General features: G+C 35.3%; 2 protein-coding genes across 2 annotated transcripts in view; both read right to left on the reverse strand.

The window, feature by feature from the left end:
- Nucleotides 1-1,881: 1,881 nt before the first annotated feature.
- LOC143617748 (uncharacterized) lies at nucleotides 1,882-2,306 on the reverse strand. Its single transcript, XM_077090211.1, has 2 exons — nucleotides 2,126-2,306; nucleotides 1,882-2,027 (listed from the first exon to the last, which is right to left on the reverse strand). Exons 1-2 carry the CDS (start codon nucleotides 2,304-2,306, stop codon nucleotides 1,882-1,884), a joined length of 327 nt encoding a protein of 108 aa, XP_076946326.1.
- A 2,114-nt stretch (nucleotides 2,307-4,420) lies between these two features.
- The window catches only part of LOC143617753 (uncharacterized), a 30,108-nt gene continuing 16,383 nt past the window's right edge, over nucleotides 4,421-18,145 (reverse strand). The window contains exon 3 of the mRNA XM_077090216.1: nucleotides 4,421-4,747. Coding sequence (XP_076946331.1) covers nucleotides 4,614-4,747 — 134 coding nt within the window. The 3' untranslated portion in view covers nucleotides 4,421-4,613. The remainder of the gene's footprint in view (nucleotides 4,748-18,145) is intronic.

Genomic DNA, 18,145 nt, shown 5'->3' on the forward strand with positions numbered 1-18,145 from the left:
TTAAAACTAAAATGAGTGTTAACTCCTGATCAGACTTATCTAATACTCATAATAAATGATTACTCGGCCAAGTGGGAGAATGTAAGAATAAATATATTTATATATTTATTATATGGCCATCATTATCATTTATATAATAACATATCAAAATAATTAATTATACCTTATTATATATTAGCTTGGTAATTGTTGATGAGCCATATTACTTTTAATAGCTAATAAAGGGTTTGCCCTTGGGTGTATATATAAATTAACATCATAAAAAAATCTCACACACATAAGTAAATCATGCGTCTCCTATCTCTTCTAAACCGGGTTCCTCTCAAGAACCCTAACCATCCTTAACTATACATCCTAAAGGGGAACTCGATCAAGATGACAAGCATGTCGACTACATCATACCCTGCTGCGGTTACTACTCTTCATGCTGTAACAGGTTCATAGGTTTAATATTTATCATGTTTTATATTACTTACATGAAGAACTGATCAACAGTTTGATTTTTATAGTGTGAAATTTAAATTTCCAGTTAAGTTTTTCTTTTTTTTTCCTTAAATAAAAAACAAAACACCTTACCTTAAAAATATATATAAACGATTAGAGATATAGGTTGACTATATTTTAAAATAGTAAATTATCCGTGCGTTGCGCGGGGAAATCGCTCGGTAACACCCAAGCGTAGTAGCGGAGAGTCAACACAAATTCGGTGGATATTTTGTTGCGTTCGTTACAGCATTGAGACTAAGCCAAAAAAAAGTTCGTTAAATTAGCATATTGAAAAAAAAACAAACAAAAGTAGCGCCAAATCCCGGCTATTGGTGCCGGACGTTGGGAAAACTCGAGCGTTACGACAGTGAGTTGACGTGAATGTGGTCAGTGTTAGTTAAGTTCGTTACGGTATAAACAACGTTGGTAATAATGTACTAGGCGTTGTATGTCTTGTACGTTGAGGCAATGAGTCTACGGGAATTCAGCCAGTTTCCAGTCATGTATGTATGGCTTTTATTGCGTTCATTACAGTATGAAAACTAAAACAAAAAATAAAATAAAAATTGAGTTGGACCAATGGGGTGGAATCGGTCGGTAAAATTGGGTGTATGTAAAACCCGAGCGGTCACGGTCGTTGAGCCGGCGAGCAACAGGAATTTGGGTTGTTTACGTCATGCTCGTTATGGTACCGGGCCAAAAAATTGTTCGGTTACATTCGCCACGATATCGGAATCAAAGTGAAAAATATATATAAATTGAGGTCGACCAATAGGGTGGCGCGGTGACTCAATCCGGGCGTTGTTCAAACCTGAGCGTTGTTGGTCCGGACGTTGAGGCGGTGAGTGTACACAACGGAGCTTTCGGGAGGGGGGGGGGGGATATTGGAATCGGTGACTGTCGAGTTCATCGGATTTCAAAAGTTGATGCTGGGGTCAAGTTCGATCAGTTAAAAAGAATTCATCATCTAGTTCTCGGAGTGAGTTTCAGCTTATGATTTTATTTGATCACTAAATACCCTAGAGTATATATAAAACACGAGATGCCAAAAACTTTTATTATGTTACAGGCTCTTCACAAATTGTTACTTGACTTCATGAACTCGACTCATTTAGTAGTCCATTTGAGACAAAAACACAACTCAATCAATTAACGTCGTTAACAACAACTAGTTAAGAACAAAACCAAGCCTATAGAAAGTAAGAATCACAAGATTTCCCATGTATAATAATAATAATAATAATAATAATAATAATAATAATAATAATAATAATAATAATTACTCTATACACATATACTCTTTTAAATAATATAAAGGTTTGTATTCGTACAAAATACAATATTTCTCGTAATTACAAAGGATATATTCATGATGTGAATCAACAACTCATACATTCATATGGAAGTAGGAGTATCCGCCATAGGAATCGGACCATACACAGCATAAACCGGACCCGGGGCTGCTCCAGAACTTAAAAGGTGAGCCATTACACGGCGTGGCATCTTGCTATGAACTTCACAAAGGTTTGCAAGAAATACACCTAAGACATTAATTGGTCACAAATAAACAATATTAATATTGATAAAAAGATTGAGCTATATATATATATATGCAACCATAAATATTAACTTAAGTTACCTTCTCCTATAGCTAGGTTATGATATAGATCAACAATGTTGGGGCAGTTATTATAGCAAGAATGGGAGCAAAGTTTGGCTAAGAAATGTGGCTCGAGGAGGAAGTCGGACGAGATTCCGACTGTATTCCTGTGGACCCCGCACGCATTCAAGCACTCATCACTCTCGATCCATTCTTTCATGTTATTGATGACAATCTCTGAGGTCTTGCATTGATATTCCGTGTTCCCTTTATCGTTAATATTATTCTCTAACAAGCATCGTTTTCCTGAAGACGCGATGGAGAAAGTGCACGCCAATGGGCAATTCCTCACAAATTATTTCACCTACATGAAAATGAATAAGAAAGCTTTTGAGAATGATTATAAAAAATAATGAAGTTGAAAGTTGTTATACCTTGAACTCCATGGAGAAGGAATGTGAGTAAAATGAAGAGAATGAATGCCATTTGTTTTCTTATAAGAAAATAATATATGTGTATGTGATTTTTGTGTTTAAAAGGGTTGATGTGTGGATGGCTATATATACATATACATCATTCACATACATAGCAAAAAGACAGTGTAGCCTTCTTGACCTCATTTGTGGTAAAAAATAAAATAAAAATCAAGATGCTTTGACTTGTATCTTATATTTCTTTTGCTACATGTAAATGCATGTATTTCTTTTTTATTTCTTGTCATTATAAAGTATTTAATAGGGGTAGCACTATTGGAGAAATAAGGCAATTGGGTATTGATGGGTAGAGAATAGATCGTCACTATAAGCTTATAATGACGACAACGGTGTACTTTCAATTTTAAAAAAAATCTTAAGTGGATAGTTGGTTGTATATTTTTTGGGGCTCCGGCTCCTTGCGGAGCCCGTCTTTTTTGATTTAATAAAACTTAATATGGGTAGTAACCGATCAAGTTTGTTGCAAACTAGTCGATTATGTAATGAAAAAAAATGATTATTGTTTGGCTTTTTCTTACTGGTTATTGTTAAAATTCATCCCACCTAAATCATTTATTGTTGATTATTTTTAGTGAAGGCAGCCAACTAATAAAATTTGAAATATTTACATATTTTCTAAGTGATAACAATAAATTGTCGTTCAAATTTTATTTCCAAGTTTATGTTTAGTGCTCCTAAGTGATTGCAATTGCATAATTGAAATATTTATTTTCTTTAACCTTTATAATAACTTTATCCTAGTGTAATATTATCTGTAATTTTGTTTAAGTTGTAAATAAATGGCTGTATTTTTCATTTTGTTAGGGAATATCTCACAGAATAGTAACCAACTTTTAAAAGTGTTCCAATTAGGTCACTCATTCATATTTTTCTCAAATCGGGTCACTAAATCTTCAAATCGAGTCTCACCGATTTTTTTATTTGTCAAGAAAGAAATGGAGGATAAGACGTGGGGGTCGGAATTTGCAATATATGTAGTTATATTTTTTAAAAATTAAAAAACGTTAATTATATTAAAATTCAAAAATAAAAAATAAAATTCACGTCGCCACTCAAGTTAACATCGACAAAAAGATAAAAAGATTTCTTATGTGAAACAAAAAATAAAAACGTTAAAAAAACATGTTAAAACCTTTAATTTAATAAAATATGAAAGTTGAGTGACCAAATTGAAACACTTTTTAAAGTTGAATGACGTAATTGGAACACTTTTAAAACTTTGTTACTATTCTATGAAATTGCCCCTTAGATGGTTGTTCTGTCTTTCATCACATTAATAAATATATAATACAAGAATCTAATTCTGTTTTCTTTGAATAATAAAATAATAATAAATGGAAGAATTATAAAATTAAACGTGTTCTTGTTACACAAGTGTCAACAAGTATTTTCCGTCCTTGTTCCCAACTACCTTCGTTATCGTCTGTTCATAAATTGAACTCTATAATCTATAAAAGTTATACGAGTAATCAAGACAACTTTTTTTAGTTAATACCTTTTTTTGGCTCAATATAAACTATTGTTGATAACAAATAACTCGAAACGATTATCTCCAGAGACAAAGTTGCAACTATCGATTGTAAAACTATGTAGTCTTGACTCTTGAGGCTTCATAAACAATGTTGTAAAAAGTTGCACGAGATGATAATGTGAGTCTCGGGTCACCAAGTAAGCTAGTTATGACTTTAGGACCAGACACGTTAAATCAACGAGTTAAAGATGTCTTACATATGAGTAGTGGTTTTGGGTTCTGATTAATGATTGTTGGTACTAGAATATCATTTTTTTAACAGAATGTGTTCATGAAACCTTAAAAACGCCGAAAGTTATGGTGGTAATCATACCAACACTAATACACCATATCGAGCAATGGTCCAGTAAATGGACCCTTTATGAGATCACATCATCATAGTAGTAGCAAATCTTAAACAAGTGAAAATAGGAATATGTTCAACAAAAAAAAGACTGCAATGGCATCTAACATTCTAACCATGAGTAACTTATCTTATGATAATCACCCTAAATTGGGAGCATCATGTGGCTTGAACTTCTGGTTCGGGTTGTGGTTGAGATGTGACTTGTTCGGTTTTGCTTGAGTTAGGAATGTACTTCCAACAACGTTTGGGAACACCGCTAATTTTCTTTGGAGCATCAGCTGCCGGTACACCTACACAATCATCAACATTAGACACTTGTTAAAACTAGTATTCCGAAACAAGAATTATAAGGTCAAAGTCAAACTAATATACTAATCTTCAAAATGCCAACATTGTAACAAATTGCACAGGTGTTTTCAGTTACTGACTTGGACAATACAATTTATCACGACATCCTTATACTCGTGTACTCTATCATGTACGCTAATTTATCCAAATTTAAAACAAACTACTTTAGCATAAAAGTCATAAATCACCAACACCAGTTAAGATCATGAAGATATCCAACAATTATACTAAAAAGAAAGACAGAAGGCAAGACAAAATATCTACAGAATCCATTTTAGTAGAGATATCTCATGTATGAATAGTTTGATAATTCCTTTCATCAAGTTAAGTACCAAGTTAAAGCTCTAAAAGATCACGAAAAAGAACAAATTCACAACATCCAAACTTCCATAGCCTATCAATTCCAATCTGATCTAAAAGCGGATAAAACTGCAAGCATCAACCATGAACAATACAAGAATTAATCGAATATACAAACATCTCCTAAAAAATAAAACTCTTGATTTTGAATATCCAGTAATTAAAAGTAGCATTTTATCATTGTGTACCTTCTTTGTTGTCAAACCGAAAACGAAATAATCAATTAAGATATATTCCTCACCCTCATATGCTAAAATCACATTACCTTTTTCATTATTTTTTATCCTCTCCTCTTTCATATCCAAATCCCTAATGCAAACTAAATATATATAAAAGTTACTTTAAAAGAAATCAGAAGTTCAGAACTCAGCATTTTTATGAGCAATCCCCCAAGCCTTCCCATGTTTGCCATCTTGAAAACACACACCAAATTAACAATCACTTACCATTTCAACATCGATTTTACACATAATTAGCAAACTCAGCTGTGTAGAAACAGTCAAATGTTTGATTTTCAAATGTAATCTATGTAATTTTTCTGCGAGATTAGACGCCTAGCTCCTAGGGGTGAGCAATAACCGAACCGATAACCGAAATCAAACGAGAAACCAGTGAAACCAAACCAAAAACCGAATTAAACAAAAAGTTGGTTATCAGTTTGTCGGTTAACCGAATTTAACTAAACTGAAGCGAACCATTCATATTTTTATATATTTCTAGTATTCATACCTTCATTTCATGTATTTATACCTCCATTTCTTGTACTTATACCTCCTATTCATGTATTTCTAAACAAAAGTTTTAGCCCAAGTTTGGTAGAGAAGAGAATAACTGATGAAGTTTTCTAGTAGTTGAAATATGTGTTTATTTTCAATTCAATGTCAACATTTCTTTGTATAAGTACTTACTAACGTTCTTTTGATATCGCATTTTTTATATGTTGCTGAGTTACTGTGGACTATTGTATTATTGGGCTGATTGGCTACTTATGCACTTGGATGCTAGCTGTGGACTATATAGGTTTGTTAAGAGTTTTGTTATAATCAGTGGCGGATCTTGAACATATAGTATGGATGGGCCGAAAGTAACGAGACTCAAAATTTCTTTTCCTACTTCTAAGTTTCTGGTCGGCAATCCGGGTCGGGTCGGGTCAAACAATAATTTCAAGCCCTAACCTACCCATATTGAAAAAAATATACAAAATGGAGAAATGCGAATTGCCAAACCTAGTCTCCAGTCGCTTCTGTTGATTGTTTTGAGTAATCAATTTCACACCTACACGAGTAAGTTCCAAACCTCATGTCTCAGCACACAGCGGCAACGCCCAATCAATTGATTAATCAATTTCACACCAAACTATTTCACCAATTCACTTGCTTGCTTCTCAGCTTCTGTTTTGACTTCTGTGTCAACCTCACAAGTCAGTAAGTCACATAACGGCCAACGCATAATGGAAACTCTGTTTGTTGTTGTGTTCGAAACCATGTTGTAGGGTTGGATTTTGGGTTTAATGTTTGGTTTTATTGGTTTAAAATTTATTTGGGCTTGGGCTTATGAAGCTCTATTTCTTAGCCTTTCTTTTTATCTTTAAGTTTATTTCGTAAATAATTTTTGGTTCTTCGGCTTTAAACAAGCTTTATTTTTATAAAAAGATTCAAGGCTAGCCCGGACTCAAATAACTTGGTTGAGCCGGAATCAATACATATGTATACTTTTTTTTTATTTTTTCGGAAAAATACACACTACTTATTGAAAAACGTGGTGGGGTCGCGGCCCGCTTTGGCCCATTAAAAGATCCGCCAGTGGTTATAATAGAGTAGAGAGATGGTGCATAATTACCTATGTTGCACGGGAATGGGAACGGGAAACGGGCACAGGTATGGGAACGGGAAACGACAAAACTCAAATAATCAAAAAACGGGTACGGCACAGGTACGACAATAAATACATATAAAAAATAAATATATATATTACATAGGTAATTAATTATTAATAACAAATAAATAAATATACAATTTTTATTTATATATAATGTCATTTAAACATTTTATGTATAAAATTACAAGTTGAGGACCAAATGTAAGTTAGTCCAGATAGTGAGGGTTAAATGTTAAAATGCATAACCTAATTTAATACTACTTTTGTAAATGTTAACAAAGTTTATGGACTAGATGCAAACACTTGAAAGATCAAGGGGTTTATTGTTTAAACCTAAACTTATATTATAACCTAAAACACTTTAAAAAATCCAGCCGCCCTTCTTCTTCTTCTTCTTCTTCCATCTTCTTCATCCGTTTTTCGACGCCGGAATTCTTCGCCGGAATACTGTAGGTGGCGTCGGAATTCATCGGATACGGTCTGGAAACACCCTTTGACTACTGGAAACCTTTAAAAACCGTCCAAAATTCTGGAAACGTATGGAAACGCCCTTTGACTTTTCGAAACGGTCAATGAACATCCCCAAACTTTTGGAAACGGTCAAGAAACGTTCTCATGGCGTCCCCGTAGCCGTTTCCGTCCCCGGCGAGTTTCTGGGACGGGGTATGGCGGGTTAGAGCCGTTTCCGTGCATCAGAGATAATTACTTTCAATCTATGCTTCATCTCGGTCTACCATTGTTTCGCTTGTGGGGTATTATAAGAGAGCAAAGTAAAAATCAATATTTGGGTGTGCAAATGGTGGTGAGAATTCCACAATAGTTTATTGTGTAACATTCTCGTAATATTTTCCTAAAGTATATTTTATTTTAAAGAACGACTTTTTTATATTTAGGCTATCACATTCTTCAAATTTGGAGAGCCTCGATGTCCCCACTATGGTCAAACTATCTTGTCTTAACATGGCCCACGCTGGCTTCAGAGTTTGGCTTGGGCGTTCCCCGGGAAACCATACCGTCAACTGCCACTTGACAGCCATTGCGCCACCACAATAGCATAACTCTATGACTATGCTGTCTTGATAAAGTTGTTTTTGATGTTGATTTATTTAAGTTGGGCAAAGTGTGCGGGTTTGGGTGACAAGTTAAAATGGCACACTTAGTCGGGCGAACATATTATTAGAAAACGTCAATTTGGTTTGGTTTGAAATGGGTTTTGATTAAGTGGATCGCTATAAAAAGTTTCAAAATTGGTATCTTTAAGTTGTTATACATGTAATTAACTAAATGTTAAAAATATAATGAACGTAACAAACAGATATATAAGTATTAAATCAAAACAAAACTTTGTTAGAAAATAAAACACATCATTACAAAAAATAAAATAGGAAAACGATTAAAAACAAAGACCTAAATAACCTCCCGTAACACGGGGGCCAAAAACTAGTACGAGTCATATAGTAACGCCCCATGACATAACTAAACCATATTCATCAAATTCATTCTCTATAACTAATTTAATGGTTAAAACAGTCATGGAAACAAGCATCATGTAGCACACTCGTGATGAAGTGCAAGCTAACACGTGAAGCACTTAAAGATCATTTTATACCACATGTCTTGACCACACACAACGCATTCACCATCATCCTTAATCCCTTGTACAAAGGTGACAGGGTGTGAGTGATATTTGGTCTCTAGTGTTGCTCCAAACTTGACATTGATATACCAGAAGATAGAATGGAAATACTTCGGAAAGGTATATTTCTCACATTGAAGTTTTAGGGGGACACAAGCACTGTGCATAGACGAGGAACACATGCTGCAGTGATAAAACCACTTTCCCGGGTTAAATTCAAACTCACAAATATCACAATAGTATTCGCTACTATGGTTTTCAACTGGATAGTATCTAAGGCTAAGCGGATGTTTATCATACTTGTGCCTAATCGTTCTAGGTAATGACAAAGCACACCATGTATGCAGGTAGAAATCACAAGTAGGGCAATGGAACCCCAATATATTTCTCATTGGCGCCTTACATGCTCTACATGAATTTTGGACCGAAGCTTTATATCTAAAGAGGAGGTGGTTATAATGAGCTTCATGTGTGATTACATCAGGTATGAAGCCACAATTAATGTCCACATAATATTCGCATCGCTTGCATCCATACGCGAAACTATTGCAAGGCTTCACACATATCTTACACCGAAACACGCCCAACAACTTTCCAGGTATCTTTGGAATGAAAACAAGCGTATGCTCTGGATGGTCGTGATGGTCTTGTATTTCAGAGGGTAGCCTAGTGCACCACTCATGAAGAACAAAATCACAATGATGTTGAGAACACTTGTAAAAGGGTACGTTCATGATTGGTCTCACACATCCGTCACACACTAGTTCCACTCTTTTCATGGGATCATGGGGAGAAACTGACTCATTAAGGAGCGTGTCAACAAGAATCAACGGGTGTGGGTGACAAAACATTTCACCACCAATCTCCCTTTTAAAACTTGGCTTATCTTTGTCAATAAAACGGTTCACAAGAAGGTTGACACTTTCATCGGGAAATGGACAGAGAATTAGATTTGGATGATCGTCGTCTTTGAAATTTTTGTAAGTTTTACCAAAGCCTGATTAATGAATGATGTACTTATAAGTTAAACTTAAATTGACAAGAATAATATCAAGTATTAGAAAACATAACTAATATATTGCTCACCTGCGGACATCAATATAGAAGACATAAACGGCTCTTTCCTTGAAGTTACACAGTCAACATGGACGTAATATCGGCATTTATCGCATTTGTAATGCCATAAGTAAGAACTATTATACCACATGTGAGGATCGAATCCTTTCTCACAAACTCTACATTTGGGAAAGAATTTAGCCGCCTTTTCAATAAAAGGAAATGAATATGCAAGGGTTAGTGAATGAGAATGACTAAAACTCTCATTCATAGATGGCAGGATAAGTAGCTTGACCGGAAGCAAAGCGCAATTTAAATGGATCTTGAACCAAGAGCAAGTGGTACAATGGTAGAAGGTCCCACTATGTTCATCACCACAAGCATTACAATAAGATATCATTCGACCAAAACAACGTTGTAGTTGGTGAGGGTGACTTGGGTGGTCCATCTTTTGTACAGACATTGTAGAGCAAATTATGTCTCTATCGATTTTGCAGATGAAACAACGGTAGCTGTAAAATCCTTGTCCTTGAAGTTGACATATAACACACTTCGACCCATGAATACCACTATCAATATTCGACAACATAAGATTGTGGCCTGGATGTAAAGGGTGGTTTTGTTGGGTCTCGGGCAATAGCGCGCAGAATTTGTGGAGAAAGAAGTCGCAACCTTTGCAACAGTAGTAACATAGATGAAATGAGTAAATGCCTTCGTCGCACATACCGCATTTGCCAATGTGGCCCTCTTCTACCACAATATCATCTCCATCTTCATCTTCATCTTCATCCTCTTTTTCGGAGATTTCGTTGTTGTTGTGAATTTGAAATTGGACAAGACTTAGCATATGCGCGTGACTAAAGTGCTCGAGCTGCTCCATTGTAACTGCATTCAATAATAAAATATAAGTGTTACGAAAATCATGCATGTAACCACGTATGATGATAAAATTTATGAGAAATACACAATCATTGCACATTAAATTATTTTTACGAAAATCATGTAACCTCATATGATGATAAAGTTCATTTAAAAAAACTTCAAATTTTATTTTGAAAAGGAAGTTTGATTTATATGATACAACTATTTAAAGCATCAAACTTTCATTTATATTTCTCAACAATGGAAAAAAGTTGTATAAACATTGCCTAGAGAAAAATTAGTAACAAAGTGAACAACTTAATAAAAACTTGCATCTACTAGTAGAGAATTGAACCTGGGTTTGAAAGCTTTTTGTATAATAGTGGAAGGCTTGTAAGCCACTGGGGCAACACCTAGTAGTCAGTTTTTTTCAATTTAATGATTTTAATATATCAATCAATCAATCAATCATGCCCAGTAAAATCCCACCGACAGCAAAGCTATAAGTAGGGTCTGAGGAGGGTGGGATGTAGGCACACCGTACCTCCATCCAAAGGAATGAAGAGGTGGCTTCCAGAGAGACCCTCGGCTCTAAGTACATGTGTATGAAGCAAAATAAAGGAAATCAAAGTTTAACAGTTATATACAAACTACTACTAATTATAATAATATTAATAATAAGATCACAGTTAAACAGCTATATAAAAGCTAATAATAATTATAATAATAATAATATATGTAAGGGAAATACCATTATGGTATGCGACCTAAATAAGTTAAGTCTAAGCCCTAAGGTATTCAATTCTCTCTAGAAATCCTTAACTTTAATTCTACTTCTCCACGAATTCCTATCCTCAACCATGTCCTCGGAGAGGTTTAGGTCTATCAAATCATGCCTAATCCTCTCATCCCAAGTCAATTTCGGTCGTCCTCTACCCTTCCTCCCCTCTATAGTAATGTTTTCTACGGATCTAACAGGATTTGTCGTCTGTCTTCTCTTTACATGTCCAAACCATCTCAATCTCCACTCTCTTATCTTGTCTGCTATGTTCGCCACCCCTAATCTCTCGCGAAACACAACGTTTCTTATTCGGTCTAGCCTTATGTGCCCACACATCCAGCGTAGCATTCTTATTTCTGCTACCTCCATCTTCCGCACTTGTGCCTTCTTGATGGCCCAACACTCTGTTCCATATAGCATTGCAGGTCTAACTGCCACCCTATAGAATTTTCCCTTTAGTTTAGTCGGGAAACTCATGTCGCACAATATACCTGTGGCTGCTTTCCATCTACACCATCCTACCTGAACTCGGTGGGTGACATCACTGTCTAATTCCCCATTGCTCTGTACAAATGATCCTAAATACTTGAACTTCGTTACCTGCGGGACCACCTGCCCTTCAATTGTGATATGTGCGTCTTCATTTTCGTTTATCCCACCAAAATCACAGTGGAGGTACTCCGTCTTAGATCGGCTAATCTTTTGTCACACCCGGCCCTGAGCGGCGGAAACAGCCGGGCGCGCGCGAGTGGGAATTGATACCTAAGCACGGGCCATTGCAAACATTCAAAGATTTTCATTGCGCATGAAAAGTTTAATACAAATACATTACATTGTTTAAAAAATTACATAAAAACATTCAAGTATAAAAATTGTTGAAGATTTCCACGCCATATCCCCATGCGCGGCGGGAACAACCACGCGCATCGAAGGGATAGAACTAAAATCTTCCAAAAAGCTAGTTTAGATGTTCAGCGTGAGGTGCTCTAAGTGTGACTCCATGCGCTACCTAGTTATCTCCTGAAAGACACGTAAAAACATTTGAATCAGTATAAACTGAGTGAGTTCACAAGTTTTAGTAACTTGATAAATCGTATTGCATCATAATCTTGATACAAATCATTCTGAAACATAATTCTGATAGCATTATTAAAACACATGCTTGGCAAAACATTGTTCTATCAACATATTCTGATAAAATCGTTCCGCGGGTTACGCGCGAACATTTCTGGGAACTGTGCTCGTCTATGCAAAGTGGCGCTGCCACTACGAGCTAAAATAAGTAATTCCGTCCCGCGGGTTACGCGCGAACGTTTCAGGAACATGTGCTCGTCCATGCAAAGTGGCGCTGCCACTACGAGCTAAAATAATAATTCCGTCCCGCGGGTTACGCGCGGACGTTGTGCCGGAAAACAAGGCGCTCGTCCATGCAAAGAGGCGCGACCCCTACGAGCGGGCTCAAACCCATAGTACTGCCCCATGACCATACTAGGCACTCGTCCATGCAAAGAGGTGCGACCCCTACGAGTGGGTGGATCAAACCAGCAGTCCCTACCCTTAGAGTTCCAATGGTAAAGTGATCACTTACTCGAGTTCTAGCGCACATACATCGAAAACCTTAGATAACCGTTTGCATTACTCATCATGAAACATAACTTAAACACATAATCGCTTGCATAGCTTGTAAGTATACCATGATAAAACATTATTTAAGTACGTGTCCCTCGCCCCGAAAACAGTTTAAAAATAGTGAAAACAGTGAAAATAGGGGCTGTGAGACTCACCTGTGGTTCTTGTTAAGGGATTAATCGAGATTCGGGTTTTCTTGGTGTTGGCCTCGGAATCGAAGGTCTAGGATACGATTAAATAACAAGAAGTATATATATTAAGATCAAGAAATAGGAGAATATAAGGTTTGTAAAGTAGATCTCAAGTTTATAACCTCGGCTTACCTAGTAACTGAATCGAAAATAACGGATGCTTGGGAGAGGATTTAGTGCAAGTTTGCAGTTCTTTGGAGTGTGTTTTGAGTGATAATTTAGGTTACATATTTATAGGCAAACTAAGGGAACACAATCCCTTGCTTTAGGGGATTGAAATCTTTTCATATCTAGGTGTAATGATGATAAAGTATGGAAATTATTATTGTTTATTGTTTATTTAAAAGTGGAGAAGTGGATAAAAGATCTTGATTTGATTTGGACAGGGCATGCAGGTCTGGGATTGGTGAGAATAGGGTGGCTGACAGTTGACCTTTCATGTTACAGTGTGCTTTATCAGGTACTTTTGTCAGTGTTCAGTAAAAAGTGGAAAATCTCTGAAACACGCTACTGTTTCCTTTTGGGCGGGAGAAATCTCCTGGAGAATAGACTAAGTGTTCTGTGCGCATCACTTTGTGCGCGTAGCTTTCTGCGTGTAGGACATTTCTTTGCTGCGGGTAGGTGCGTAACCTTCTCGCAGTTGGGGATATTGAGTTTCATTTGTAGATTCTCCAGGTGGTCTTGGTATTTCAACATAGTGATCAGTCATGTTGAAGTCAATTCCATCTTGGAGCTTCAGACAAACTAGCTCTCAATGTTCCCGCCATGCGGGGAGGTTAGTTCCCTTCCGCACGCGCATAAACGATTTAGGATGCACCCGCCTTAGCATCATGCGGGATGGTCAACCCATAGACAACATAACGTTAAGTTACATGAAAACATAAAGCCACAACATTCGCGCATGGCGCATATAACATATGCTCACGCTGGTTCTTAACATGGCGCGCTTGCGCAGGGCGCACATAACAAATGCACGCGCTGACTAACATGGCGCGCTCGCGCAGGGCGTACATAACAAATGCACGCGCTGATTCTATATGGCGCGCATAATATTTACAATCACCTAATTATTAGGTTGATTACTTAGTTTAAGGGATTGGGAATTTACCGGGTGTCACATCTTTAAACCTTTTGTCTCTAAGGTTGTTCGCCACTCCTCAAGCCTCATGATACAAGTATATAAACTTTTTAAACGGAGACCTTATTTTGTTTGGGACCTAAACTCCCAATGTCACTCAACATTACTGTAGGACCGTCCCTGGTTATAAATTGAATAAATTTTCTTTCATATATTTAGGTCATCGGAAAATGTTGGCAGCTTAAGGAACTGGAATGAAGTTGTTGAGAAAACCAAAGCTAATCTTTTCTTTCTTTCTATATTTTCTTCTTTTTATGATATATATATATAGATAAAAGATCCAATACAATAATCCCTAATCATACATTACGTACGCGAGTTCCTACACTGTTGATTTCAAAATCACGCGATGGCAATATTGTAAATTTCATCAACTATGATCCACTGCTCCCATCGATTCCATCCGCCTTCACTATCACCGTTCATCAATTCGTTATCGTCCAACGATTGTATTCACTGTCGCGACCATCGACGTTATCGTCGTGAACACCATCTTTCTCCGTCACGAGTTGTTCACATGTTAGTTTATCAAATTGATCAATTGAAATTTAAATGGGTTGCCAACCCCAAACTCATCAGTGTACCAACCCGACACGTTTAACATCCCTAGCTTTGTCTTATAAATGGAGATTCGTGAATAGCCCTAATTCGTTGTGGGTAACGATTATTAAAGGTGCTTATGGTGCGGAAGTTAATCAAGGTGGTACGCCTCGGAATATTAAAGGGAATGGTATGTGTGCTCAGATTATTATGTCAATAAACAGACTCTGTAATGAAAAGTTAAATGTTTGGATTAGAGAATCTACCGTCGGCTTATCTTGCTAGTTAGTTGACCGGGTTAGTCGTTGTGAGACCACGTGAGGTTTTCCCGTTGTTGGCTAGGTTAAGTTTGTAAATTGAGTTATTTTGTCCTTAGTATTGAATTACCCCTCTTCTCCTAGGTTTGTAATAGTTCGAGCCTTAGTGAGATCTGTAACTTAGGCATGGACCAAGTGATGAGTTATTAGGGTACGCAGATTAACAACTATGAATTAAAAGCTATCTAGACGTTGTTAGGGTTTTCTGGTAAAACTGATCGTAGGGACCTAGTTGCCTTGACCTTACCTATGTTAGCCCATCTTTAGAACCCTTTTTTCAACCACATGTTAGCAACCGCGTCATCTTACGACTGTTAAGTCATCTTACCTAGGTGGCTCGTTTTCTTATTATTGTTAGTTCCATTAAGTTTCACTATTAGTTAAGTTAAATTAGTTAAGTTAGTTTTAAATAAAAAAGATAAAGAAATATATTATTTAGGCAGGACTTGGTTAGGGTTTAGTATTTGAGCCACCTCACGTGTCTTCGTGTTTGATACTCGGACTTCCATTAGACTGTGCTGCTAAGCGACCGGTACAATTGTCGTTTGTGTGAAGCTTAGTTAGGTTATCCGTTTTATTTTAAGACTTAGTGTTGAATTGTGTGAATTAATTATTAATATTTATATATAGCTTTTCGCACATTAAGTATTGAGAACAATTTTGAACCACTAAAAAAACTCCCTTCAAATAAATATTAAAAAATTATAAAACAAAAAAACGAAAATTTTAAAATAGTAAAATAACCAAAACATTAATTTAGCATCTTGATTTCATATAAAAAAAATATCGGTTTTGCTAAATTATACATGTATGTATATTATCGTTTTAATCTTCAATTACATAATGTACACATGTGTACATTATCATGTATCTTAATTGTACATATATGTATAAAAATAGCATGTATATATACATATATGTATATATGTGTTTAACTATTAGTATTATACATATATGTATAATTTAGAAAAACCGAGAATATATTTTTTTTATGAAACTGGAATGCTAGATAAACGTTTTGATTTTTTTCCTTTTTTTGTTTTCTCGTTTGTTTTGGTTTTATAATTTTTTTTATTTTGTAAGGTTTTTTTTTGTCTAAAATGGTTCTCAAATTTCTCAATTTCCAAATGGTTCTCACACGATCTCAATCCTATATATATATAACATCTCATAATCGAAAATTAGCAAATACAAAACAAAAATAACAGCAAATACCTATAAAAATAAACATTATAATAACTGCAAATTGGTTTTCACTGTTTTCATGTTAAAAATAAAATGTATTTGATCGTGCGTCCATACACACACACACACACACACATATATATATATCTAACTATCTATATAATTGCTTACCATGAAATCCTACGTGTCGCCCTCAGGTTGTTCCCCTATCCTCTATAGCCACCAGATTGCTTGATTTCTAAATAGAGGTTTCTCATGCATTTGATCCGAATTTGCGGGTATGGGTCTCACCAAATCCAGATAGTCTTTAAATGGGTTATTACATCTCATCTATATGTAAAACTCTTTCAAAATCAAACAATAATTTTCACGGGTCATGAGTCTCACCAAATCCGAGTAACCCTTAAACAGGTTATAACATTTCATTTATTTGTGAAAAAAACCCCTTAATCATTAAAGAATAATTTCCACTTGTTATGGGCCTTACCAAACCTAATAACCCTCTAATGGGTTATAGGTGAACACTTTTATAATCAAACCCTAATTTAATTTATCTTCTTTACATGTTCTCCGTTGTTGGTCTATCATTTACATCGTCAGTTAACTTTCAATACTACTCACCGTCGTCAACTACATCAGCGTCTCCTTTTTCATTAGAAAAATATTTGTGTTTATGTTTGTTCATTTAAAAAAATCAACATGCTCATATTCGTTTATGTTTGTTCTTTAAAAATCTAAAAAACCTAAACATCTCAATTGAAAAAACCCAAACGCTAAAAATTATAATAACAAACTAATATATGTGTATTAAATTAAAAAAAAACTACGTTAAAAAATAAAATAAATCATCATAAAATAGTAAAATGATTAAAAACAAAAACTTAAATAAACCCCCGTAACACGGGTGGATCAAACTAGTGTGTGTGTGTATATATATGATTGAAATTGGTGATGCAACCCTTTAGAGTAGTCCAGATAAAATTGAGATGATAGTGTATTAATGGTCGGGTCTTAAAATACTTTGAAATTGTTAGGTTTGTGCCCCCGTCACCCTTTGGTCATAGAGTTTGAAACCATCATGTGACAATTTTCTAATTCGGGCTTTTATTTAATACAAACTAAGATAAAGCCCATGTGATACACGAGTGGTTAAAAAGATAAAACAAAAAAGTTAAATTTAATAATACATAATAACATATCTTATGGATTCATAAGATATAAATAATTTTTTAAAATACCTAATTTATTAAGAATAACTTGTATTGTATTTTAAAGAAGTCAAAATGGAATGGTGTGAATCTATACCAATTAAAAAAAGGCTAATATTATCCTAGTTGAGTTGGTAAGTCAAAAACATTTTAAAAGTAAGGGTAAAATTGTCTTCTTTTAATAGTATAGGTAAAAGGTAGATTGTGGACATAATTCTCTAAAATGGAAGAAAGGAGAGACATACTAGTGTGGTGTACTAGTGTGGTGTAGATAAAGCTTTCTTCTCTAAACAGAAAATTGGATACACAAATTTATATAATAATAAAATTGGGAGAATTGTGCTTCCCTAATTGTTCTTCATGCTTATCATGCTGTACTTGTACCAATTTTGTTGTCTTATCACCCACTACCACTTACATGTTTTCTTGGTTTTTATTTTAATGGTTTTTATCTTTTTTGCAATTTTATTTTTTTATTGTTTAATTGTTATTTTAAGCTTTAAACATGTAATTTGTTTAGTACTGTTACTGTAACGAATATAATCGAAATTAAACGAATT

This window comes from Bidens hawaiensis, unplaced genomic scaffold (genome assembly GCF_021521415.1).
Source record: "Bidens hawaiensis isolate Kalapana, Puna unplaced genomic scaffold, B.hawaiensis_p1.1 tig00057745_1, whole genome shotgun sequence".
Taxonomy (NCBI): domain Eukaryota; kingdom Viridiplantae; phylum Streptophyta; class Magnoliopsida; order Asterales; family Asteraceae; genus Bidens; species Bidens hawaiensis.